Here is a 26,843-nt window from a genome sequence, read left to right on the forward strand (position 1 = left end):
GAATACATTTCAATTCTGTTTGGGAGCTTTGTAATATAACCATAATTTGTAATAAATTATAAAATGTAGTGTACGCCAGGATAGCACATTCACAGAGTCAGTAGTTCACTATTTAGACCCAGTCAACTTGATCCACAGGTAGAGTATAGCAGTTTACTCTATCAAACAAAAAAGAAATTCTTGTTAATTGGCCACCCTGGGATTAAAGATAAATTGGTTGGCTCCAATTCAGTCTAATTTCTCAAAGACACTATATTAATGTTTTAAAACTGTTCATGGATTTTTAAAGAATAAATTATTGTGTGAATACAATCAATTCACATTGACTAATAAGGCTCATGTCCATTGGGTACATTTTTCCTTTCCTAGTATTAGATAAACATGCTCAGTAATGAAGAAAATTCCAAGCATTTGCAGACCTTTTGGAGACAGGCCCCTGCCTTGTTAGTAGCCATGCCAAGCTGTTGTTTGATCACACAGGGATGCAGACTCCAGGCCAGCACAAATGGTAACTAAAGATTACACCTGACCTGGTGCTAGGCATATAAGGCAGGTGTGCTTTGCAAGGAGGAGCTAATATACCCTGGGGTAGTGGACACACACGCTAGAATGGAAAGATGTTCTGCTTGGGGATAGAGAGCCAGGATCCTTCTCCAGCAACTGCCTCACTGACTTCTGCCTCCTCATCTCTGTCCTACCCTCTGTTGTGGCTGCTGCTGAGTTGGGCTCCGGCGAGCCATGCTCAGGGGTCCTGCGCACCAGCACCTCCCCCTCTTGCACACGTTTGATCCCTAGGTCAGTGGAGCCGTGTTGGATCGGGGAGCCAGGAATACTCGAGTCAGCCTCGTTTGAGAAGTCAAAGCCATCTGGGATTCAACATATAAAATTTTAGTGCTTTGTGCTGTTCTATTCTTTTCTGAGCATTTTGACCCAGGCAGATAAGAGAATGTATATATGGATATGATATAAACACAAACACTATTTATATAGTTACATGTGTGTGCACAGCATGCACACACATAAGGAAGCAGATGAACAATGTGAGGTTTGCAAATGAATAGGACAGAAAATAGGGATCATTAAAATAGCAATTAATATCTCTTAGGCAAGACAGCTTGACAATTCAAGTACCATATACCTATGAAATACTGCTGGATTCAGCATTTACCAAAAAAAGGAAAAGCAAAGATAAAAATCTAAGAACAAGAATTAATTATTTTATAGATACCTTGTATTTACCATTAGCTTGGCCAGTTCCATAGTTTTCTCCCACAACACCCATACATGCACCTTCTTTTCAGTATGGTAGCAGACTTATTAAAGATTATTTTTTTCCTATTGTTATTATTAGTTCAAAAAATGACAAAAATTAACCTAATCTTATTTATGCTTTAGATTTCATAGAGGAGTCTAAAATATATGTATATAACTTTAGGCATTTCAATTACATTTCTAGTGCTATTTCAAAAAACTAAAAAAGTTTTAGCTTAATTACACAGGTTGCTATAATGTCATGGTTAATATAGTCTGTAAAAACAGTGATAAATTTACTGGAATACATGAGCGGACTATGGGGATTGTGTACCCACCTTCTCTCCTCCATCTATGACGACGGATTGAAGCTGTTGTAATTGCAGTACGAGAAATTCTCGGCACTGTTGGAGTGACTTCTACTTTAAGTACTTTCTGGCCTTCTTGTGAAGAATCAGGAGCATCAAATGGTAGTGAGTTTTTCATGGCATTGGCAACCTAAAATGATGATATAAGTCTATACAAATTTACAACCAATATAGTTTATGCTTATTCTATACTTCATCTTTCCATAATTCTTGAGTATGTACTGAAAACTTGTACTTTAAAAGTATGGTATGTCAGAAGCGCTTGTATCTTCACTGCTCTGTATTTTTTTTTTAAGTCGGCTTTTCAAATGAGGATTTATTTTAAGAATGTTAAGTCACATACCACACTGACTCCTTGAAGTTGTTGGCTTTCAAAGAGAAAAGAATAGCATTCCAAAGACAGAAAAATTAACATTTGAAGACATATAAGACAACAGAATAAGTCTCTGACTCTTCAAGTGATAAATAACATATAAAATTTAATTCTGATAAATAATAGCTTTTTCTTCACTCCTATTTTCATGAAGGAAAATTTTCCCCTCAACACTTCTGGCATTTTGTCCTACCATCTTCTGTTCCCTGTGAAGAGTAAGAGACCCAGGTGGAGAGCAATTGCCTTTGATTGGTCCTCACTTCCTAACTGGTTAGTGTAATATGGTAAAGATCTTGAGCTATAGGACTGCCTTTCTCCCTCCCTCTCCACCTGGACTAGTGGAATTCAGCAACCTGGAAAGTGTGCCTCCTCTGGCAATTAAAACCTTCTCTCTAGCAGGCTTTTCTAGGCATTAGACTGAGGGGTGTAGAGTTCAGTCTTTTAATCCAGTATTTATTAGTAATAAGAATGATACCTTCTTTCTCCATCTGCCAATTATTTTGTTGAATTAAATGGGGGAAAGGTGGTGTTATTTATTGGGTTTCTCTAAGACCCCTAACAATAAAGGAATGTTCTAGGACTAGTAATTACTAATCTCTTTACCTACATTGCCTTGGAAATACCTCTACTATTCAATTTACAAGATTGATGCAAGGATCATACAATGAATTTAAAGTCTCACGAATACAAGGTATGATGTAAGCCTGTTATTTGTTTGTTTTAATGTAATCCTTAGAGTAAAAATTAGGGATGCCGAGATGAGAAAAAACAGAAGTCCAAATATAAAAGAATTATTGCAGATGCTACCTCAATAAATTTATATTTATCTTAAATATAACAAATGATATAAAGAAAATGGCTATTTAAAAAAGGCTCTTAAAGTAATGAAAGTAGAAAATACATAAATGATATTTAAAAAACTATTATAAAAGTACTATAAAAAGCTTAGAAAACACAGAAAATTGGAAAGAAATAAAACTCATCCACAGTCCAATCACCTAAACAAACTTAGTATTTTGTATATTTCTTCTGTACTATCTAGATTTCATAGCGAGCCTATGAGTTGGAATCGACTTGGCGGCAATGGGTTTGGTTTTTGGTTATCTAGATTTAAAAAAAATAGACGTAGAGGGCTAACCTCAGGGAACATCTAGCCCAACTGGCATAACATAGTTTATAAAGAAAATATTCTACATTCTACTTTGGTGAGTGGCGTCTGGGGTCTTAAAAGCTTGTAAGCGGCCATCTAAGATACTCTACTGGGAGCAAGGAAAAATGAAGAAACCAAAGACACAAGGGAAAGATTAGTCTAAAGGACTAATGAACCACAACTACCACAACCTCCACCAGACTGAGTCAAGCACAACTAGATGGTGGCTGGCTACCACCACCTACTGCTCTGACAGGGATCACAGTAGAGGGTCCCAGAAAGAGCTGAAATAAAATGTAGAACAAAATTCTAACTAAAAAAAAAGACCTGACTTAGTGGTCTGACAGAGACTGGAGAAACGCCGAGAGTATGGCTCCCAGACACCTTTTTAGTTCAGTAATGAAGTCAGTCCCAAGGTTCACCCTTCAGCCAAAGATTAGACAGGCCCATAAAACAAAACAAAACTAAAGGGGCACACCAGCCCAGGGACAAGGACGAGAAGGCAGGAAGGGACAGGAAAGCTGGTAATGGGGAACCTAAATGTCGAGAAGTGGAGAGTGTTTACATGTCGTGGGGTTGGCAACCAATGTCACAAAACAATATGTGTATTGTTTAAAGAGAAGTTAATTTATTCTGTAAACCTTCACCTAAAGTACAATAAAAAAAGACATGTTGCTTTCACCACTTAAAACAAACTAGCATTTTTCTCTAATATAAATTCTCAAATGTTTAATTTCTTCAGTAAATATAAGGTCATTTATATAATCATTCTCTGCTGTGGAACATTTAGATTATTTCTATTCCTTTATAATTAAAAATAACATGGTAATGTGCTTAGATTAAATTTTTTTCTGTATTTAAAATAGTTTCCTAGGATAGATTGTTAGACATGGAATTGTTCTTAGAATCAAAAACAAACACACATCACCAAACTGCTTCGGTAGAGGGATGTTCTGAGTTGTGTTATACTGCCACCAGTAACATCAAGAATGATTTCCTTTACCTTCCTTATGCCACACTTGGATGTTTACACTTTTTAAAAACTGATCATTTACCTTTTGGAAATTTTTTTTTTTTTTCAGGCGGGGACAGATGGGAGGAGTATGAAGTGTGTTTATATAGAACAAATGTTAACTGGCTTTTTCTTGTCATGTCTGCTGCAACTATTTTTCTCAGTTTGTATACTGTACATTAATTTTGCTTTTAAAAAACTGAGAGTTTAGAATTTAGATGTTTATGTGGTCAAAAGATCGATCTCTTTTTTTGTGTGTGATTTTTCTCATTACTTAGGCTTAGAAAGTCCTCCTTTCTCTTAGAGAGTTGAATCAGTATTTACAGCTTTTCCTTGCCTCTTTTACCTAAAGGATCTTAAAACATTTAATTTTTTCATTTACCTGACGTTTATTTTCATATGTCTCATTATAAAATTATATATTGAGGTAGGTAGGGAGGAGCTAAATCAATTTTATTTTCTCTCAGTTAACCAACTATTATTATGGAATGAATCTTTTTTCCTTCATTTATTTGCATTGCCTCATGTATTACATTATGATGTTGGCAAGGAATATTGAATATACCAGAGACTGCCAGAAGAATGAACAAATCTATCTCGGAAGAAGTATAGCCAGATTGCTCCTTGGAAGTGAGGATGGTGAGATTTCATCTCACGTACTTTGGACAGGCTATCAGGAGGGACCAATCCCTGGAGAAAGACATGATGTTTGGTAAAGTAGAGAGTCAGTGAAAAAGAGGAGGACCTTCAATAAGATGAACTGACACAGTGGCTACAACAATGGGCTCAAACATAGAAACTATTGTGAAGATAGCTCAGGACTGCGCAGTGTTTCGTTCTGTTCTACACAGGGTTGCTACAAGTTGGAACCAACTTGACAGCACCTAACGACAACATATGTTACATATTAAATTATTTTACCCAATAGCGCCTTTTCAGATATGACATGTTTAATAAAGTATAAATATAACTTACCAATAGTGGTTGAGAGAAGAGTTCTAGCTGAGCTCTGTAAATGATATCATCAAGGACTCCCTGGCCAAGGTCCCACTGTCCATTATACCTATAAAGAAGCATATCATTCACTATCTTTAGCAAGTATCTCTAATCTTTAATACATTTTTATTGTCCCAAGACCTACTAGTTTGGTTCTGAAACAAGGTCTTCACATCAATTTTTCTATCATTTCATTTCTAAGCCATCCCATTTTGGGTTACAAGAAAAAAATGAAGATTGCAAATATTAATGTTTAAAAAAGTTTACAGATGTTTCTTCATATAAATTGGTTTTTATCATGTGCTGATATTCAGGGGAATCTACTTAATGCATTCATGAAAATCCAGTTTATGAACAAGCTTTAGGATGGTAGAGATACATGTTGTTTGTTGTTAGGTGCCATGGAGTCAGTTCCGACTCATAGTGACCCTATGCACAACAGAACGAAACACTGCCTGGTCCTAAGCCATCCTTATAATTGTTGTTATGCTTAAGCTCATTGTTGCAGCCACTGTGTCAATCCACCTCGTTGAGGGTCTGCCTCTTTTCCACTGACCCTGTACTCTGCCAAGCATGATGTCCTTCTCCAGGGACTGATCCCTGTAGAGATACATAGTTTTCCATAAAGAGAAACTAACAACTTCTAGGCTTTAATTTTAATGACTACTTATATTTTTGGTTATCATAAAAGTACTAAAAGGAATCCATATTAGAAAAATAAGATAATGGGTTCATCATGGAACAAGTGTTGTGTGCAGTAACTACATACATTACTGAAAAGGAAGAAAAAAGTTTCCAAACATTAGGAAGAATTAATACAATTTCAAATTCCAGCTACTTACATGGCATAATAGACCCCTGTGAGAAGTTGCACCATAAATTCAGGATCCAATACTATTCGACCACAGAGTTCTTTCCACTGTTTTTCGTGTTGCCGTGGAAACCCACTAACACAAACCCTAGAAAAATACAATATTTACCATGTGTGATTTCCTGATTCATTAAATAAAATAGCTTTTTGCTTCCAATAAATTATTTATTCATTTCTTAAATATTTGACTGAGTGCCTACTATGTGCCACTCACTGTTCTGGGTTTAGGCATACGGTCATGAACAGGCGAAAAAAATAAAAATTGAATAAAAAACATTTTAGCTTTTATTTTTTACCTGTTCATGACCGTATGCCTAAACTCAGACAGTGAGTGGCGCATTTAATGCCCTCATAAAGCATATATTCTAGTGGTTAACATCAATAAGAGCAATAATTTTTCTTAAATAGCTAACTACCTTTTTCACAATCATCCATCTCCCTCCTCACAAAAGAAAGGGATAACTCTCACTCATTCCAAATTGTATCATGGTGAATTGCTGGGAAGTATAGAAATCTCAAAGCAAATAAAGAACAGTGTCAAAATACTGCTGTCTGTTAAAAAAAAAAAACCCTTTAATCAAAGTACCATAAACAACTCCCTAATTTCCATCTCATTAACAGATGTTTTCCAAAGAAGAGATGTTTAATAATTTTCAAAAATTATAACGGATCCATGTTATTTTAAACAATTAATTTCTTTGGCTAATTCTAATGGTAAGCAAGTCCAGAATAAAATTTTTCGTGTTAAATGCCTATAGTCACAGGAAATTAAAAAAAAATATATATATATATATTTTTTTTTTCATAGCAGAGAAGTATGATTGGGTGATCAAGATGTGTAAGTATAAAATTGCATCACATTAAGATAAAATTATGTGGAGAAACTAGAACGGAATTTAAATTTCAAGGAGAAAAAGGAATAATGTAACATCAGACTGTTAAAGAAGAACTTGTTCATTTATTTATCGAACAGATGATGGTGGTGGGTATCAAATCACTGTGGTATTTACAATTCATTAAACCCTGGTGGTGTAGTGGTTAAGTGCTACGGCTGCTAACCAAAAGGTCGGCAGTTCGAATCCACCAGGCACTCCTTAGAAACTCTATGGAAACCCTGGTTGCATAGTGGTTAAGAGCTACAGCTGCTAACCAAGAGGCTGGCAGTTAGAATCCATCAGGCACTCCTTGGAAACTCCATAGGGCAGTTCTACTCTGTCCTATAGGGTTGCTATGAGTCGGAACTGACTTGACAGCACTTTTTTTTTTTTTAAATACACATTTAAAATAGTGAACCAAATGCCTTTTTTTTTTTTTTTTTTCAATTTACATACTAGAAATCACATCATTTGCAACTATTTAAGATAGGATGAAAACCTTTAAAACCTTATAAGGTACGTAATTTTCAAAACTCTTTTAGGGAATAGGTGAGCAAAAGCTGGAAGATGACTGAACTCTCCATTGCTTATGTTATCGAGAATCTCTATTAAAATGTTGCTAATTAGAGATTCAACAGATTTGTTTTAGTGAGCCAAAAATAGTCACTCATAAATTTATCTACAGATAAGCATTAAGTTCTTAAACAGTGTATTCTCTTGAAAACTGTTTCTAGGTTAAAGACAAGAACTCTGTTATCCATTAATCACATTATTATAGGCAAGTGAAGATAATGTATTTATTTAAAATTAATTTTTATTGTGCTTTAAGTGAAAGTTTACAAATCAAGTCAGTCTCTCATACAAGAACTTACATACACCTTGCTATACACCCCTAATTGTTCTCTCCCTAATGAGACAACACAGTCCTTCCCTCCACTCTCTCTCCTCGTATCCATTCGGTCAGCTTCTGATCCCCTCTGCCCTCTCATCTCCCCTCCAGACAGGAGATGCCCACATAGTCTCACGTGTCTATTTGATCCAAGAAGCTCACTCTACACCAGTATCATTTTCCGTCCCATACTCCAGTCCAATCCCTGTCTGAAGAGTTGGCTTCGGGAATGGTTCCTGTCCTGGGATAACAGAAGGCCTGGAGACCATGGCCTCCGGTGTCCTTCTAGTCCCAGTCTGACCATTAAGTCTGGTCTTTTTACAAGAATTTGGGGTCTGCATCCCACTGCTCTCCTGCTTCCTCAGGGGTTCTCTGTTGTGTTCCCTGTCAGGGCAGTCATCGGTTGTAGCCGGGTACCCTCTAGTTCTTCTGGCCTCAGGCTGATGTAGTCTCTTAGGCTCATAATTATCTCGTGTCTTTGGTGTTCTTCATTCTGCTTTGCTCCAGGTGGGTTGAGACCAACTGATGCATCTTAGATGGCCGCTTGCTAGTGTTTAAGACCCCAGACGCCACTCTCCACAGTGGGATGCAGAATGTTTTCTTAAGAGATTTTATTATGCCAATTGACTTAGGTGTCCCCTGAAACCATGGTCCCCAAGCCCCCGGCCCTGCTATGCTGGCCTTCAAAGCATTCAGTTTATTCAGGAAACTGCTTTTGGTTTAGTCTAGTTGTGTTGACCTCTCCTCTATTGTGTGTTGTCATTCCCTTTACCTAAAATAAAACTTATCTACTATCTAATTAGTGAAAACCCCTCTCCCTCCCTCCCTCCCTCCTCTCGGAACCATCAAAGAATATTTTCTTCTCTGTTTAAACTATTTCTCCAGTTCTTATAATTGTGGTCTTAATGTATTTATTTTTAAGATAATCTTTAAAATCAAACTTACAGCTAGTTTAGATTGACTTTCCCCCAATTGGCAAAATTAATTAGTTAAAAGTGGTATCACACTTTCTTCTCAGTAACACAGTAGCATGTGAACTTGTGCAAGGCATTTGTGGTTGGCAGACTCTTAAAGGGCCATGATTCAGATGATCGCCACACCTCCTGGTATTCTCATCCTTGTATCATCTCCACCCCTTGAGTGTGAGCAGAACCAGTGACTTACTTTTAACCAACAGAATACAGCAAAGATGACTGGATGTTACATGTACATGATTATGTGATTATGTTACATTAAGACTGTAGTACAGATACTCCTGGAGTCTCTTTCTCTCTCTCTTCCTGGCTTTGAAGAAGTAAGATGCCATGCTGTAGGCTGCCTATTTTGGAGGCACCACATGGCAAGGAACTGAGGATGGCCTCTGGAACACAGCTGGCAAGAACTAAAGCCCTCAGTCCTATAATCACAAGGAACTGAATTCTGATAACAAAAACCCTTCCTTAGTCGAGCCTCACATGAGACTGCAGCTCCAGCTGACATCTTAACTGCAGCCTTGTGAGACCCTAAGCAGAGGGCCCAGCTAAGTCACGTGTGGGCTACTGACCCAAAGAAAACTATATTGTTTAAGCAACTAATTTTGTTTAAAGTCTCTGACTCTAAATATTTCCTATCCCCAAACTAATTTATATTACTTAAATTTCTTTTTCTACAATGGAAATTTAAATTTCAGCCCAGGTGTGTCCAAATTATTAGAAATTCTGACTGTGAAGATTATAATCTAAGAGACACACAGAACATAACACACACATATGAAACACACAGATGATAGGTGCTATCACCAATTATCTTATCCAAAGACAATAATTTGTAAAATATATAAAGAAATCTTAGGAAACGGTTCATATTCCTTAAGACTTTCCCTACATGTAGGACTATTTATTCAAAGTTCCCAAAATGATTTATAAAAATTGGCATCCAGGGAATGTTTAGGTACATCATAACCCACTGCCATCTAGTTGACTCATAATGACCTTATAGAACAGAGCAGAACTGCCTCATAGGGTTTCCAAGGCTGTAAATCTTTGCTGAAGCAGACGACCACATCTTTCTCCTGTGGAGCAGCTGGGTTGGAACGGCCAATATGTTGGTTAGCAGCCAAGCGCTTAACCACTATGCAACCAGGGCTCCTCTAGGTGCATCATAACAACCCTCAACTTGAATGTCTTGGCTTAACTCAATGTTCAGCAAGAAAACACTTCTTTAATGCCGAAAATTTTTCAAGAAGTCTACTGCTGCATTACCAGAAGTTAGAAAAAGGCCTGGCATAGAGAATGTGCTCAATAAATATCTGTTAAATAAATGAATGAATATGAAGGTTAATGATGACTGTTCTTCTTACCTGGAGCCCATCCGACAAAGTGATTGGTAAGATGAGGCAGGCATATACACAATAGCAGAGTTATAGCATAACATGAGAAAACTCAGGACTTCAAACCTAGAAAAAAACACAAGGGAAAGGGATTACAAGGAATTATTTTTATTAGAAAAAAAAAATAGAGGCTGTACTAAATGATTCACCAAATGGTTATAACAACAATGCATGCCTTAATATTGATCTTCATGATTTCTCCATCAGATTACTATAACATCCTCCTCAGTGATTACCCTGTTTCCACTCTCATCACAGGTCATCTCCTTTGCTGCCACCTATATTTTCTTTACAAAAAAAAAAAAAAATCATGCCTAAACAGATCACTCTCCTTTCTACAGAAGTTCACTGCCTACCTATTGACTGCATGAAAAAATCCAAACTTATGCTATACAAGGTAATTTATAACCCACCCTCAACCTACTTTTCCAACCTTTCTTCCCTCCACTGCTTACCACATACACCACCACATCAATCTTCTCATCACTTCTTAAATATACCACAACCTTTCATAACTCCTTGCTTTTATGCATCTGTTTCTTCTTATTAGAACATACTTTTTCACTTGCGAAACTGCTAAGGCTTCAAGTCCTGGCTCAAATTTTTACCCTAGTCATAAAAAAAATAAGTCATTCTTAATTCTCCAAGCTATAAGAAGCTATTCCCTCATCTGTGTAGCAGTAATCTAACATTTACACTATTAGGTCGTTGTTAGGTGCCACCAAATCGATTCTGACTCATAGTGACACTATGTACAACAAAATGAGACACTGCCTGGTCCTGCACCATCCTCACAATCATTGCTATGTTTGAGCCCATTGTTGCAGCCACTGTGTCAGTCCATCTCATTGAGGGTCTTCCTCTTTTTCGCTGATCCCCCACTTTACCAAGCATGATGTCCTTCTCCAGGGACTGGTCCTTCCTGATAACATGTCCAAAGTATGTGAAACGTAGTCTCGCCATCCTTGCTTCCAATGAGCATTTTGGCTGTGCTTCTTCCAAGATGTTTGTTTGTTTTTCTGGCAGTCCCTGGTACATTCACTATTCTTTGCCAGAACCAAAATTCAAAGGCATCAATTCTTCTTTGGTCTTCCTTATTAACTGTCTAGCTTTTTTATGCATATGAGGAGACAGAAAACACCATGGCTTGGGTCAGGCAAACCTTAATCCTCAAAGTGACATCTTTGCTTTTGAACACTTTAAAGAGCTCTTTTGCAGCAGATTTGCCCAATGCAATGTGTCATTTGATTTCTTGACTGCTGCTTCCATAGGTGTTAACTGTGGATCCAAGTAAAATTAAATCCTTGATAATTTCAATATTTTTTCCATTTATCATGATGTTGGTTACTGATCCAATTGTGAGGATTTTTGTTTCCTTTATGTTAAGGTGTAATCCATACTGAAGGCTGTGGTCTATGATCTTCATCAGTAAGTGCTTCAAGTCCTCTTCATTTTCAGCAAGCACGGCTGTGTCATCAGCATATTGCAGGTTGTTAATGAGTCTTCCTCCAATCCTGATGCTGCCTTCTTCTTCATACACTCCAGTTTTTTGGATTATTTGCCCAGCATACAGATTGAATACATATGGTGATGCATCCAACCCTGATGCATACCTTTGTGATTTTAAACCACGCAACATTGCCTTGTTCTGTTTAAACACCTGCCTCTTCATCTATGTACAGGTTCCTCATGAGCACCATTAAGTGTTCTGGAATCCCCATTCTTTACAATGTTATCCATAATTTGTTATGATCCACACAGTCGAATGCCTTAGCATAGTCAATAAAACACAGGTAAACATCTTTGTGATATTCTCTGCCTTCAGCCAAGATCCATCTGACATCAGCAATGATATCCCTGGTTCCACATCCTCTTCTGAATCCAGCTTGAATTTTTGGCAGTTCCCTGTTGATGTGCTGCTGTAGCTGCTTTTGAATGATCTTCAGCAAAATTATACTAGTGTGTCATATTAATTATATTGTTTGATAATTTCCACATTCTGTTGAGTCTCCTCTCTGGAATGGACATAAATACGGATCTCTTCCAGTTGGCTGGCCAGGTAGCTGTCTTCCAAATTTCGTGGCATAGACGAGTGAGTGCTTTCAGCACTGCATCTGTTTGTTGAAACATCTCAACTGGTATTTTGTCAATTCTTGGTGCCTTGTTTTTTGACAATGCCTTCAGTACAGCTGAGATCTCTTCCTTCAGTACCACAGTTCTTGAGCATATGCTATCTCCTGAAATGGCTGATCACCAGTGCCCAGCACAATGTCTAATACATTAAAATTGGTCAACAAATATTTATTGAATTAATAAGTAAATGCTTCCCTAATCTTTAGGAGCCCTGGTGGCACAGTGGTTAAGAATTCAGCTGCCAACCAAAAGGTTGGCAGTTTAAATCCACCAGCCACATCTTGGGAACCCTATAGAGCAGTTCTACTCTGTCTTTTAGGGTTGGTATGAGTCAGAATAGACTCGATGGCAACAGGTTTGGTTTGGTTTTGGTTTTCCCTAATCTTTTACAATCTCTAAGAAAGTGGATCCTAAATCTGGATGCACACTGCAGTTATTTAAGGATTTTTAAAAAACGTAATATTATGTCTCAATCCAGACTGATCCAATTAGAATTTTCAGGGCAGGGTCCAGGAAGCTATATTTCTAAAAAGCGTCCCATAGATGGGTGAGAAAACCAAACACGACTATTTCTGGAACATTTTTTTCTAAGTCTGAAATTATTTCAAAATGAAATAATTGAGCCAAAAGTCTTATTCAGAAGCAGTCATATGCTCAGATCTCTTCCTCTTCTCCATGCAGCTGGATAAAAGACTAGAGATTCTGGAAGGAAAAAAGACAGTTTATATCTGGCAGCCACCAGACACAATTGGGACTGGAAGGTTCCATAAGGAAAACAGGAAGATTAAATAAAGCATGCCTTATTGGAGCTCTCTTTCCCTAGTTGGCCACCAGAATTCTAGCAGCCAGCCCTCCAGTTAGGGAACTAGATGAATTTTCTCCAGGGAATCTGGCTACCCAAGAGGAAAGACTTAAAGATACGGACTTGGGAGGTTCCCCAACTGAATGGCCCACTGAGAATATCCTACAGTGAACTTTGTAGTCAACCAGCCGTATGTATTAACATGATCAGAGCTTCTCATTCTAATCCTCCACTCTTAAATATGAGGCGGGAAAAGATTAGCATACATTTGAAGAACTCCATCAACATGAAAAAGGGAAATCAAAATAAACAAATAGAAAAAAGAAAAAAAGCAATTTGGAGTAATCAGCAGATACAAAGAGAAAAAAAATTGGTGGCTGCCAGGTACAAACTGTCTTTTATCCTTCCAGAATCTCCAGTCTTTTAGCCAGCTGCATGGAGAAGGGGAAGGGGAAGAGATCTGAGCATACGACTGCTTCTGAATAAAACAAATTAGCATTAACATTCTCCAAAATATGAGATATTATTTCAAAAAAAAAAAAAAAAGAATAGGCTCTTATTTAAAAAGACCATTCAGAGAATTAAAAAAAAGCTTCTGGATATGCAAAATACAATAGCAGAAATAAAAAACTCAAGTTGATTGGCAGGTAAAGCTAAGGATATATCCCAGAAAGTAAAGCAAGAGGAAAACTAGCTGGCAAGTGGGAGAGGAACGAGTACGATTCCAGAAGACTCAACATCCAGAATGTTGAATGCTCCAGAAAGAGCAGTAAAACAGAGGGACCAAATTAATTAATGAAAACAATTCAAGAAAATTTTCCAGTCTGAAAAACTTGAGCTTTCAAATCAAAACAGTCTACCTACTGCTCCGCACAAAGGATGAAATAAACCCTTAAGAAGAAATATCACTGTGAAATACCAGAATTCTGGGAACAAAAAGACATTGAAGTACAGGAAAAAGTAGATCCATACAAGAAAAAGGCAAAGAAAATTCCCAGGATAATAGTGAAAGGAGATGTCAACATGATAACTGTACACCAAGCAAAGAGGGCAACATAGTCCAGGTTGTAAGTCAGTCAGTCAGAAGGTTCCAAGAACCCATTTTTCAGGAAGATGAAACTGACAGAATAACTGATATGAATGAAGATACTGAGAGAAGATTTAGACAAGTGATAGAGAATTCGGGGGAGGGGGTGAATTACAAAGTACGTAATAAAGCAAAAAAAAAAAAAGGATAATTATGAATTCCAAGGAAAACAAAACAAGAATGAAGAAAAGAAAAACTAATCATAGTTAACCACAAAACTCAGGTCAGCTCTGGATAGCTTACATGGTGATTCATAATAATGAGAAATCTGAATAATGACCTCTTCATAATTACAACATAATTAGATTGAGAGAATAGGAGGATGGGGGAGGAAAAGAGCTAAATTCTTATCTTTCACAGAGGTTATTACACAATACCCAAAACTGAAAAATTAAGTAACAGCAAGTTACTAAAAGATGTGGACATAAATAGCAAAAGAATCAGTTAAAAGTGGGGTTTGACAACCTCTGCACTACTGACAATTTGGGCTGAGTTAACTGTTTGTTTTAGGGACCTGTCTTGTTCATCTAGGATATTAGCAGCATTCCCCCCAGCTGTGACAATCAAAAACATTTCTAGATATCGCCAAATGTTCCCTTGCTCCCAATTGATAAGCACTTGTTAAAAGAACTGAAAGTCTTTACAGCAGAGAAAGGGGAAATGGAAAGGAGGAAGACGTGGTGATTGTGATTTTTCTTAATCAACCCTATAGAGTTAATGTTTATTTAGCTTTAAAAAAAAAATGCGTATGTAGTCCTGATATAGTAGACCATGTAAAAAATTAAAACACATATATCAAAAACAAAACAATAGCACAATGAGATGCTACTTCACACCCACTAAGATGGCTCTAAGAAGCCCTCCTATTCTGTCCGTTAGGGTCGTTACGGAATCAACTGCACAGCACACAACAACAAGATGACTATAATAAAAAAGATGAACAATAACAAGTATTGGTAAGGATATGGAGATACTGGACCCCTTATAATTGCTGATGGGAATGTAAAATGCTGCAGCCACTCTGCGAAACAGTTCAGCAGTTCCTCAAAAAGTTAAACATAGAGTTATTATACCCATACCATACCCATTGCCGTCAAGTTGAATTCTGACTCATAGGGTTTTCAAGGCTGTAAATCTTTTCAGAGCAAGAGTGCCGCATCTTTCTCCTGCGGAGTAGCTGGTGGGTTCGAACTGCCGACCTATCAATCAGCACTTGAGCACTTAACCACTATGCCACTAGGGCTCCTCAGAGTTAATAGGTTGTTGTTAGATGCCATTGAGTCAGGTCCGACTCATAGCAACCCCATGTACCATAGAACAAAACACTGCCCAGTCATGAGCCATGTTCACAATTGTTGCTTTGCTTGGGCCCCCTGTTGCAGCCACTGTGCAAGTCCATCTCGTTGAGGGTCTTTCTCTTTTTTCACTGACTCTCTACCAAGCATGATGTCCTTCTCCAGGGACTGATCCCTCCTGATAACATGTCCAAAGTATGTAAGATGTAGTATCACCGTTCTTGTTTCTAAGGAGCGTTCTGGTTGTACTTCTGAGGCACATTTGTTCATTCTTTTGGCAGTCCATGGTATAGTCAATATTCTTCACCAACACCACAATTCAAAGGCATCGGTTCTTCTTCGGTCTTCCTTATTCATTGTCAAGCTTTCGCATGCATATGATACAATTGAAAATACCATGGCTTGGGTCAGGTGCACCTTAGTGTTCAAGGTGACATCTTTGTTTTTCAACACTTTAAAGAAGTCTTTCACAGCAGATTTGCCCAACAAAATGCATCTTCTGATTTCTTTACTGCTGCTTCCTTGTGTGCTGACTGTGGATCCAAGTAAAATGAAATCTTTGACAACTTCGATCTTTTCTCTGTTTATCATGATGTTGCTTACTGGTCCAGTTGTGAGGATTTTTGTTTTCTTTATGTTAAGGTGTAACCCATACTGAATGCTGTGGTCTTTGATATTCATCAGTAAGTGCTTCCACTCCTCTTCACTTTCAGCAAGCAAGGTTCTGTCATCTGCATATCGCAGGTTGTTAATGAGTCTTCCTCCAATCCTGATACCCTGTTTTTCATACAGTCCAGCTTCTCGGGCTATTTGCTCAGCATACAGATTGAATAGGTATGGTGAAAGGATACAACCCTGATGCACACCCTTCCTGAGTTTAAACCATACAGTATCCCCTTGTTCTGTTCAAACAACTGCCTTTTCATCTATTTAGAGGTTCCTCATGAAAAAAAAAAAAAAATGAGCACTATTAAGTGTTCTGAATTCCCATTCTTGTTATCCATAATTTGTTATGATCCACACAGTCAAATGCATCTGCATAGCCAATACAGCACAGGTAAATATCTTTCTGGTATGCTCTGCTTTCAGCTAGGGTCCATCCGAAATCAGCTATGACATCCCTGGTTCCACACCCCCTTCTGAATCCAGCCTGAATTTCTGGCAGTTCCCTGCCAATATACTGCTGCAGCCGCTTTTGAATGATCTACTGCAAAATTTTACCTTCGTGTGATGTTAACGATATTGTTTGATAATTTCCACATTCTGTTGAATCACCTTTCTTGGGAACAGGCGTAAATATATCAGTTGGCCAGGGAGCTATCTTCCAAATCTCCTGGAATAGACGAGTGAGCACTTCCAGTGGTGCATCCATTTGTTGAAACATCTCAACTGATATTCGGTCAATTCCTGGAGACTTGTTTTTTGCCAATGCCTTCAGTGCAGCTTGGACTTCTTCCTTCAGTACCATCGGTTCCTGATCATACGCTACTCCTTGAAATGGCTGAACGTCGACAATCCTTTTTGGTATAATGACTCTGTGTATTCCTTTCATGTTCTTTTTTTTTATTATTATTATTATTATTTTATTTTTAATAACTTTTATTAAGCTTCAAGTGAACGTTTACAAATCCAATCAGTCTGTCACATATAAATTCACATACATCTCACTCCCTACTCCCACTTGCTCTCCCCCTCTTGAGTCAGCCCTTTCAGTCTCTCCTTTCTTGACAATTTTGCCCGCTTCCCTCTCTCTCTACCCTCCCGTCCCCCCTCCAGACAAGAGTTGCCAACACAATCTCAAGTGTCCACCTGATATAATTAGCTCACTCTTCATCAGCGTCTCTCTCCCACCCGCTGACCAGTCCCTTTCATTTCTGATGAGTTGTCTTTGGGGATGGTTCCTGTCCTGTGTCAACTGAAGGTCTGGGGAGCATGGCCGCCGGGATTCCTCCAGTCTCAGTCAGATCATTAAGTATGGTCTTTTTATGAGAATTTGGGGTCTGTATCCCACTGATCTCCTGCTCCCTCAGGGGTCCTCTGCTGTGCTCCCTGTCAGGGCAGTCATCGATTGTGGCCGGGCACCAACTAGTTCTTCTGGTCTCAGGATGATGTAGGTCTCTGGTTCATGTGGCCCCTTCTGTCTCTTGGGCTCTTAGTTGTCGTGTGACCTTGGTGTTCTTCATTTTCCTTTGCTCCAGGTGGGTTGAGACCAATTGCTGCATCTTAGATGGCTGCTTGTTAGCATTTAAGACCCCAGACGCCACATTTCAAAGTGGGATGCAGAATGATTTCATAATAGAATTATTTTGCCAATTGACTTAGAAGTCCCCGCAAACCATGTTCCCCAGACCCCCGCACTTGCTCCCCTGACCTTTGAAGCATTCATTTTATCCCGGAAACTTCTTTGCTTTTGGTCCAGTCCAATTGAGCTGACCTTCCATGTATTGAGTGTTGTCTTTCCCTTCACCTAAAGCAGTTCTTATCTACTGATTAATCAATAAAAAACCCTCTCCCACCCTCCCTCCCTCCCCGCCTCGTAACCACAAAAGTATGTGTTCTTCTCAGGTTTACTATTTCTCAAGATCTTATAATAGTGGTCTTATACAATATTTGTCCTTTTGCCTCTGACTAATTTCGCTCAGCATAATGCCTTCCAGGTTCCTCCATGTTACTTTCATGTTCTTTTGATACTTCCTGCATCGTTTTGTATTTTCCCCATGGAATCCTTCACTTTTGCACCTTGAGGCTTGAATTTTTTCTTCAGTTCTTTCAACCTGAGAAATGCCAAGCATGTTCTTCCCTTTTGGTTTTCTATTTCCAGCTCTTTGCACATGTCATTATAGTACTTTACTTCATCTTCTCAAGCCCACCTTTGAAATCTTCTGTTCAGTTCTTTTACTTCATCATTTCTTCCTTTTGCTTTAGCTACATAATGCTCAAGAACAAGTTTCAAAGCTCTTCTGACATCCATTTTGGTCTTTTCTTTTTTCCTGTCTTTTTAACGACCTCTTGCTTTCTTCATGGATGATGACCTTGATGTCATTTCACAACTTGTCTGGTCTTTGGTCATTAGTGTTTAATGCACCAAATCTATTCTTAAGATGGTCTCTAAATTCAGGTGGAATATACTCAAGGTCGTACTTTAGCTCTCGCTGACTTGTTCTAATTTTCTTTCACTCTCAACTTGAACTTGCATATGAGCAATTGACAGTCTGTTCCACAGTCAGCCCCTGGTCTTGTTCTAACTAATGATATTGAGCTTTCCATCGTCTCTTTCCACAGTTGCAGTCGATTTGATTCCTGTGTATGCCATCTGGTGAGGTCCGTGTGTGTAGCTGCTGTTTACGTTAGTGAAAAAATGTATTTGCGATGAAGTCGTTGGTCTTGTAAAATTCTATCATGCCATCTCTGGCATTGTTTCTATCACCAAGGCCATATTTTCCAGCTACCATCCTTTTTCTTTGTTTCCAACTTTTGGATTCATATCACCAGTAATTATCAATGCATCCTGATTGCATGTTCAATCAATTTCAGACTGCAGAAGCTGGTAAAAATCTTCAATTTCTTCATCTGTGGCCTAAGTGGTTGGTGCATAAATTTAAATAATAGCCGTAGTAACTGGCCTTCCTTATAGGCGTATGGATATTATCCTATCACTGACAGCGCTGTACGTCAGGATAGATCTTGAAATGTTCTTTTTGACGATGAATGCAACACCATTCCTCTTCAAGCTGTCATTCCCGGCAAAGTATACCATGATTGTCTGATTCAAAATGGCTAATACCAGTCCATTTCAGCTCACTAATGCCTAGGATATTGATGTTTATGCATTCCATTTCATTTCTGATGATTTCCAATTTTCCTAGATTCATACTTTGTACATTCCACATCCCGATTATTAATAGATGTTTGCAGCTGTTTCTTCACATTTTGAGTCGTGCCACATCAGCAAATGAACGTCCCAAAAGCTTCACTAAGATCAGCTCTACTTTGAGGAGGCAGCTCTTTTGAGTGCCTTCCAATCTGGGGGGCTCATCTTCCAGCACTATATCAGACAATGTTCCACTGCTATTTGTAAGGTTTTCACTGGCTAATTATTTTCAGAAGTAGACTTCCGAGTCCTTCTTCCTAGTCTGTCTTAGTCTGGAAGCTCAGCTGAAACCTGTCCACCATTGGTGACCCTGTTAGAATCTGAATATTGGTGGCATAGCTTCCAGCATCATAGCAACATGTAAGCCCCCACATTATGACAAACTGACAGACACGTGGGGGCAGAGTTACTATACGACCCAACAATTCTACTCCTAGTTATATATCCAAGAGAAATGAAAACAAATTCACACAAAAACTTGTACACGAACAAGTAGCCTTATTCATAATTACCAAAAAGTGGAAATAGCCAGGATTCCTCTAGTCTCAGTCAGACCATTAAGTATGGTCTTTTTATGAGAATTTGGGGTCTGCATCCCACTGATCTCCTGCTCCCTCAGGGGTTCTTTGTTGTGCTCCCTGTCAGGGCAGTCATCGATTGTGGCTGGGCACCAACTAGTTCTTCTGGTCTCAGGATGATGTAGGTCTCTGGTTCATGTGGCCCTTTCTCTCTCTTGGGCTCTTAGTTGTCTTGAGACCTTGGTGTTCTTCATTCTCCTTTGCTCCAGGTGGGTTGAGACCAATTGATGCATCTTAGATGGCCGCTTGTTAGCATTTAAGACCCCAGACGCCACATTTCAAAGTGGGATGCAGAATGTTTTCATAATAGAATTATTTTGCCAATTGACTTAGAAGTCCCCTTAAACCATGGTCCCCAAACCCCCGCCCTTGCTCCGCTGACCTCTGAAACATTCATTTTATCCCGGAAACTTCTTTGCTTTTGGTCCAGTCCAATTGAGCTAACCTTCCATGTATTGAGTGTTGCCCTTCCCTTCACCTAAAGCAGTACCTATCTACTAATTAATCAGTAAAAACCCTCTCCCTCCCTCCCTCCCTCCCCCCCTCGTAACCAAAAAAGTATGTGTTCTTCTCAGTTTATACTATTTCTCAAGATCTTATAATAGTGGTCTTATACAATATTTGTCCTTTTGCCTCTGACTAATTTCGCTCAGCATAATGCCTTCCAGGTTCCTCCATGTTATGAAATGTTTCACAGATTCTTCACTGTTCTTTATCGATGCGTAGTATTCCATTGTGTGAATATACCACAATTTATTTACCCTTCATCTGTTGATGGACACCTTGGTTGCTTCCAGCTTTTTGGTATATTGTAAACAGAGATGCAATAAACACGGGTGTGCATATATCTGTTTGTGTGAAGGCTCTTGTTTCTCTAGGGTATATTCCCAGGAGTGGGATTTCTGGATTGTATGGTAGTTCTATTTCTAACTGTTTAAGATAACGCCAGATAGATTTCCAAAGTGGTTGTACCATTTGACATTCCCACCAGCAGTGTATAACAGTTCCAATCTCTCCGCAGCCTCTCCAACATTTATTATTTTGTGTTTTTTGGATTAATGCCAGCCTTGTTGGAGTGAGATGGAATCTCATCATAGTTTTAATTTGCATTTCTCTAATGGCTAACGATTGAGAGCATTTTCTCACGTATCTGTTAGCTGCCTGAATATCTTCTTTAGTGAAGTGTGTGTTCATATCCTTTGCCCAGTTCTTGATTGGGTTGTTTGTCTTTTTGTGGTTGAGTTTTGACAGAATCATATAGATTTTAGAGATCAGGCGCTGGTCGGAGATGTCATAGCTGAAAATTCTTTCCCAGTCTGTAGGTGGTCTTTTTACTCTTTTGGTGAAGTCTTTAGATGAGCATAGGTGTTTGATTTTTAGGAGCTCCCAGTTATCTGGTTTTTCTTCATCATTTTTGGTAGTTTTGTATTCTGTTTATGCCTTGTATTAGGGCTCCTCAGGTTGTCCCTATTTTTTCTCCCATGATCTTTATCGTTTTAGTCTTTATGTTTAGGTCTTTGATCCACTTGGAGTTAGTTTTTGTGCTTGGTGTGAGGTATGGGTCCTGTTTTGGCCTTTCTTTTTGAGTTAGAATTTTGTTCTACATTTTTTTCCAGCTCTGTTCAGGACCCTCCATTGTGATCCCTGTCAGAGCAGTCAGTGGTTATAGCCTGGCACCATCTAGTTGTACTAGATGTAGTCTAGTGGAGGCCTTGGTAGTTGTGGTCCATTAGTCCTTTGGACTAATCTTTCCCTCGTGTCTTTAGTTTTCTTCATTCTCTCTTGATCCCAAAGGGGTGAGACCAGTGGAGGATCTTAGACGGCCGCTCACAGGCTTTTAGGAGCCCAGATGCTATTCACCAAGCAGAATGTAGAACATTTTCTTCATAAACTGTGGTATGCTAATTGAGCTATGGTCCCCACAGCCCTCAGCCCAGCAATTTGGTCCTTCAGGGAGTTTGGATGTGTCTATGGAGCTTCCATGACCTTGCCGTGTACAAGTTGTGGTGGCTTCCCCAATATTGTGTACTGTCTTACCCTTCACCAAAGTTACCACTTATCTATTATCTAGTTATTGTTTTTCCACTCCCACCCCTTCCCTCCCTCATAACCATCAAAGATTGTTTCTTCTGTGACACCAATTTTTAACTATCAGATTGACAAAGATTAAAAAATTAGCAAAATATTTTAAAGTATTTCGGGTTAATATGTGTAAGCAAATATTCTCAAACTACTGGTAAGAGACTGGTGTAGTTTAGGACAGATAATTTGGCAATATCTACTCAAACTGAAAATGCAGGCATTCTTTAGCATAGGAATTTCACTATTAGGAATTTATTCTACAGGTACCTTTGTGCTCTTATGCAAATATATACATAAAAATATGTTCCTTGCAATATTGTTAATAATAGCAAAAAAATGAAAACAATCTAAATTTTGTTCAATATGGGACTGGTTAAAAGCTGATTGTACATATATACAATGGAATACTAAATAGTCATTGAAAAGAATGAGATCCCTATGTGCTATCAGAGAACGATGGCCAAGCTTTATTCTTAGTAAAAAAAAAAAACCAAGTGCCAGAACAGTATGCACACTGAATCTCATGTGTTTAAGGTTGAATATATGCTTTTGCATGCATTAAAACTTTCTGGAAGGGTACATAAAAAACTGATACCAGTTTAACTTTCGGGGAGTGGAAATGGCTGGTTGGAGGGAAGAAGACATGTTTATTTCCTTTATAACCTTGCATATTTTTACTTTATACCCAGTTCTATTTTAATTTTTCAAGTATATAATTTATACTTCAAAAGAATTTATATTAGAAAACAAAAAGAAAAGAGGTAACCAGATATTTATGCAAGTCAGTCTTCAGACTGTACTTATGAAACCTTTATTCTAATATAAATTTTATATTGCAGAAATGATCTGAGTAAACCAACCTAACTGTATGGAAAAAAATTAAGCTGATATTTTAGGTTGGGATAAAGCCTTCTCTCTCCAAGTTTTATACAGCATCCTGCTGGCTAACAAAGGACAAATCACTAAAGCAGAATTCCAAAACAATATGTCAAGATACAAGAGAAGTCATTGACTTTTCTATCATCTGTGTAATACTCACAAGAAACAAAAGAAGAACCACAATTCCAGATCAAAGATCAATGATTATGGAAATATGCTTGATTCTATGTTCCTTCCAGGAAAACCTAGTGGCATAATGGTTAAGTGCTATGGCTGCTAACCAAAAGGTCGGCAGTTTGAATCCACCAGGTGCTCCTTGGAAACTCTATCAGGCAGTTCTACTCTGTCCTATAGGATCGCTATGAGTCAGAATCAACTTGGCGGCAGTGAGTTGTGGGTTTTATGTTCCTTCCATTGAGCCCTGGTGGCGCAGTGGTTAAGCATTCCATGGAACCCTGGTAGCACAGTGGTTAAGCATTCAGCTGCTAAACAAAGGGCTGGAAGTTCAAATTCACCAGCCACTCCTTGGAAACCCTCTGGGGCAGTTCTACTCTGCCCTATAGGGTTGCTATGAATGGGAATCGACCCGACGGCAGTGGGTTTTTTCCAAATGTTCCTTCCATAACTGTAATGTTATAATCAATAAGATAAGAACACAATTTTACTAGGAAGATAAAATAGCATATAAAGAATAATAGTATCAGCTAACACTTATTGTGTGTTAGCCAGGCACTGTGCTAAGCATGTTTCAGGAACCACCTCATTTATTCCTCACAACAATCACGTAGGATAGGTCTTGCCATTAATCCCATTCCACAGAGAAAACAAGGCACCTGAGAGGGTAAGCTTCTGAACTACAGTGCTAGAACATGAACTCTGATTTGGCTGACTCTAAGCTGATACTTTTGGTTTTTATATGCTTGATACAAGATGACCATTACATAATACCAAGCATTAGACAGACAGATCTTTTGATAGTATGACGTATTTCACTAGTATGATGTGTTTAATTTTTTGCCTCCTCTCATACTAAACTTCGACTGAAGTAATTATCCTTAACTGTGAAGCATAAACTAACCATCGTTACTATCCACAGTTATGACCATTACCGGTTTTGTGCAGTGAATGTTTCCCTCTGAGGATGAAGATCACTATAAACAACCCTGATGAGATCATGCTGACACAATGCCCCTTCTGTCAAAGCCATGGATCCAATTGTTGAGGGCTACAGAAATAAAGCAAAGTATGAGATAGTATCTCTAAAATGAAGTAAAAATCTATATTATGTAATGATATTTAATTTTGCACAAAACTCTATGTTCTAATAAAAAGTTTGAAGCCATTTCTTCTCTTTCAAAATCTTTTCAATTTCTCAATTATATAAACTCTACAACTCCTTTTGGAAATTATACATACAAATTATTTAAAACTAGAAATATATTGCTTTATTTTTGAAAGATTATAGAATGAGTCTATATTTAGGAAAGAGAATAAGAGAAGTTGCTAGAAAGACTAAAGGTTAATACATCAATTTTCATTTGTTCGTATTCCAGAATACAGAGTAAAACTGCTATAATCTAAACTATGTTCAAATGACTCTTTAATAGTGACATAATTGATTTCATGTTTTTAAAGTTAAAAGAAGCATCCATTCATTAATGCTTCACTACCTTCCATTTTTCATAATTACACAGAACTTAATTAAAATCTATCACTCAGAAATATTCTACTCTAAAACGAGTCCTGGTTAAATATGAGGCACTCTACAAAGTTCTAGGGGGAATTACGGAAATAAATAGCTGCATAGAGATATGATACAAGCAAGATGATACAAGTCAGAAACATGGAATGTAATTTTTAGACATCTTGTAAAGTTTCTTTAAATATTTCCCTCACAACTTCATGCACTAAAAGCCACTAGAGACCAGAAGCTTCATTCATAACATATTTCCTTATTGGATTTTATTTAATGAGAGCAGGTATAAGGAGTTCAGTTTAACAGAAGTCATTTACCTTTATGACTATGTGTTCTCATATTCTTCAACCAAATAAAATATAAGCAAAAATCAAAAGTATAATGTTACTGAGCAACTAGAACACACCAAGTAAACTCTTTTAAACTGAAATATAACAATCACAGTGTTAAAATTCTTGTAAGTAGTCAATTTCCTAAAGAATAATGAAAACTAATCTAACACAGGTGGTTTCGAAGTAATATGTTAAGGAGCTCTGGTGGTACAATTGTTAACGCTCAGCAGCTACCCGAAAGGTCTGCATTTGGAACCCACCAGCCACTCTACAGGAGAAAAAACTGAAAAAAACCAAACCCACTGCTGTCGAGTCGATTCCGACTCAGTGACCCTATAGGACAGAGTAGAACTGCCCTGTACGGTTTCCAAGGAGCACCTGGTGGATTTGAACTGCTGACCTTTTGGTTAGCAGCCATAGCTCTTAATCACTATGCCACCAGGGTTTCCAACAGGAGAAAAAACATGTCAATCTGTTCCCGTAAAGATTACAGCCTAGGAAACCCTATGGGGCAGTTCTACCCTCTCATATAGGTCACTATGAGTTAGAACCAACTCCATGGCACACAACAACAGCAACAAAGCAGTATGTAAGACTGAAAAATAAAAAATATTTTTCAAAAACCCACAAAGCATTAATAAACAAAGACCAAAAATGATGCAAGTGGAAGAATAAAAAAGAAATAAACAAGAACCAGAGGAAAACTTTTCCATTAATTACTTTCTACCTCTCTTGACACAGCTCAGCTTTATATCACTAATAACAAACATCTACTTTTAAGAAACAAATCAGTAAAGATATATGAGGAATATTTATTCCAGTAAGAAGCTGAATATGAGGAATATTTATTCCAGTAAGAAGCTGACTTTCCATCTCTTAATATAATTTTAAATTATTCCACCTTTCCAATCTTACTTACCTCATGGTATATTGAAGGCTTAGATAAGGAAGGGATAGTGAAAGATAGAACTTTATTGTTTCCATCTTTATCAGCGATTTCCTGTAGTTTAAAAAATATACAAAGATAATGAAATAATCACAGGCCTTTATTACATGAAATAATGACTACTTTCTTAACTTACAGAATATATCACTAACAATTGAGTTTTTATTTTTTAAAGAAATAGTAATATGCAGTAAAACCTGCGAAAGCTGGAACGCGTGTAAGACAGAAACCTTTCAGAGAAGGAAAACGCAAATATTTTCCACTAATAAAATTTTTTTTTTTTTTTATTAATAGGGAGCTATAAAAAAGTGGTAAGACTGCACCCTGTCAAAGGTGGGAAATTTGCGAGACCTGGAAAAACAAGACAGTCCCACCGAGTTCTAGCTTTTACAGGTTTCAGTGTATAAAAAATATTAGTACTCCAGTATATCTTTTCTAAATTATTAGCAAATTTGTACAATTTACTAGTAGAGTTACAATTCATAGAGAATGAGCACAATACTATACTAAATCAAATAGAATATGGCGGCAAAGACATGAAGAAGGCACACAAATCAATTTTCATGTTAAATTTATAACAGGAAAGAAAGACTACAAGTGATTAACTCTTCTTGTAATAGAAATGTGGCTGAACTAAACAAAATGAAAAGAAAAATATCAGCCAAGAGATCCACATTTATTAAAACAAGGAAAACACACTGTATTAACACAGAATGAACCTCGACTAAAAGAAATTTTTACATTCAGCAATAAGCTAAAAGCCCAGACTAAGCTATGTATTTACATAATTAATATTAGTCCAAATGATTAAAATAAACTCATATTTAGGTAATTTTTAGTAAGCTGCAAGAAAATCCTTATGATTTTTAAAAGCACTTTCACTCTCCATTCTTTGGTATCTCCAATCTTCCACAGGCACCAGCAATCAGGAGGGTGAAATGCTGCTGCATCACTCCTTTTCTCCAGTGCTTTATTTCAGTCTATGTGCC

The 26,843-nt window shown here is 37.8% G+C and overlaps 1 protein-coding gene across 6 annotated transcripts in view; it reads right to left on the minus strand.

The window, feature by feature from the left end:
- Positions 1-26,843, minus strand: part of HYCC2 (hyccin PI4KA lipid kinase complex subunit 2) — a 97,771-nt gene that overhangs the window by 11,338 nt on the left and 59,590 nt on the right. For 5 of the 6 annotated variants that reach the window (XM_049887806.1, XM_049887802.1, XM_049887805.1 and 2 more), the window contains 7 exons: positions 25,828-25,908; positions 23,990-24,105; positions 10,124-10,219; positions 5,993-6,109; positions 5,130-5,217; positions 1,590-1,749; positions 699-866 (listed from right to left, as the gene is read on the minus strand). In XM_049887806.1, the coding sequence (XP_049743763.1) occupies positions 699-866; positions 1,590-1,749; positions 5,130-5,217; positions 5,993-6,109; positions 10,124-10,219; positions 23,990-24,105; positions 25,828-25,908 (826 nt within the window). The remainder of the gene's footprint in view (positions 1-698; positions 867-1,589; positions 1,750-5,129; positions 5,218-5,992; positions 6,110-10,123; positions 10,220-23,989; positions 24,106-25,827; positions 25,909-26,843) is intronic. The other variant, XM_049887807.1, reaches the window with a different exon arrangement.

The sequence above is a fragment of the Elephas maximus genome, chromosome 6 (assembly GCF_024166365.1).
Source record: "Elephas maximus indicus isolate mEleMax1 chromosome 6, mEleMax1 primary haplotype, whole genome shotgun sequence".
NCBI classification, from domain to species: domain Eukaryota; kingdom Metazoa; phylum Chordata; class Mammalia; order Proboscidea; family Elephantidae; genus Elephas; species Elephas maximus.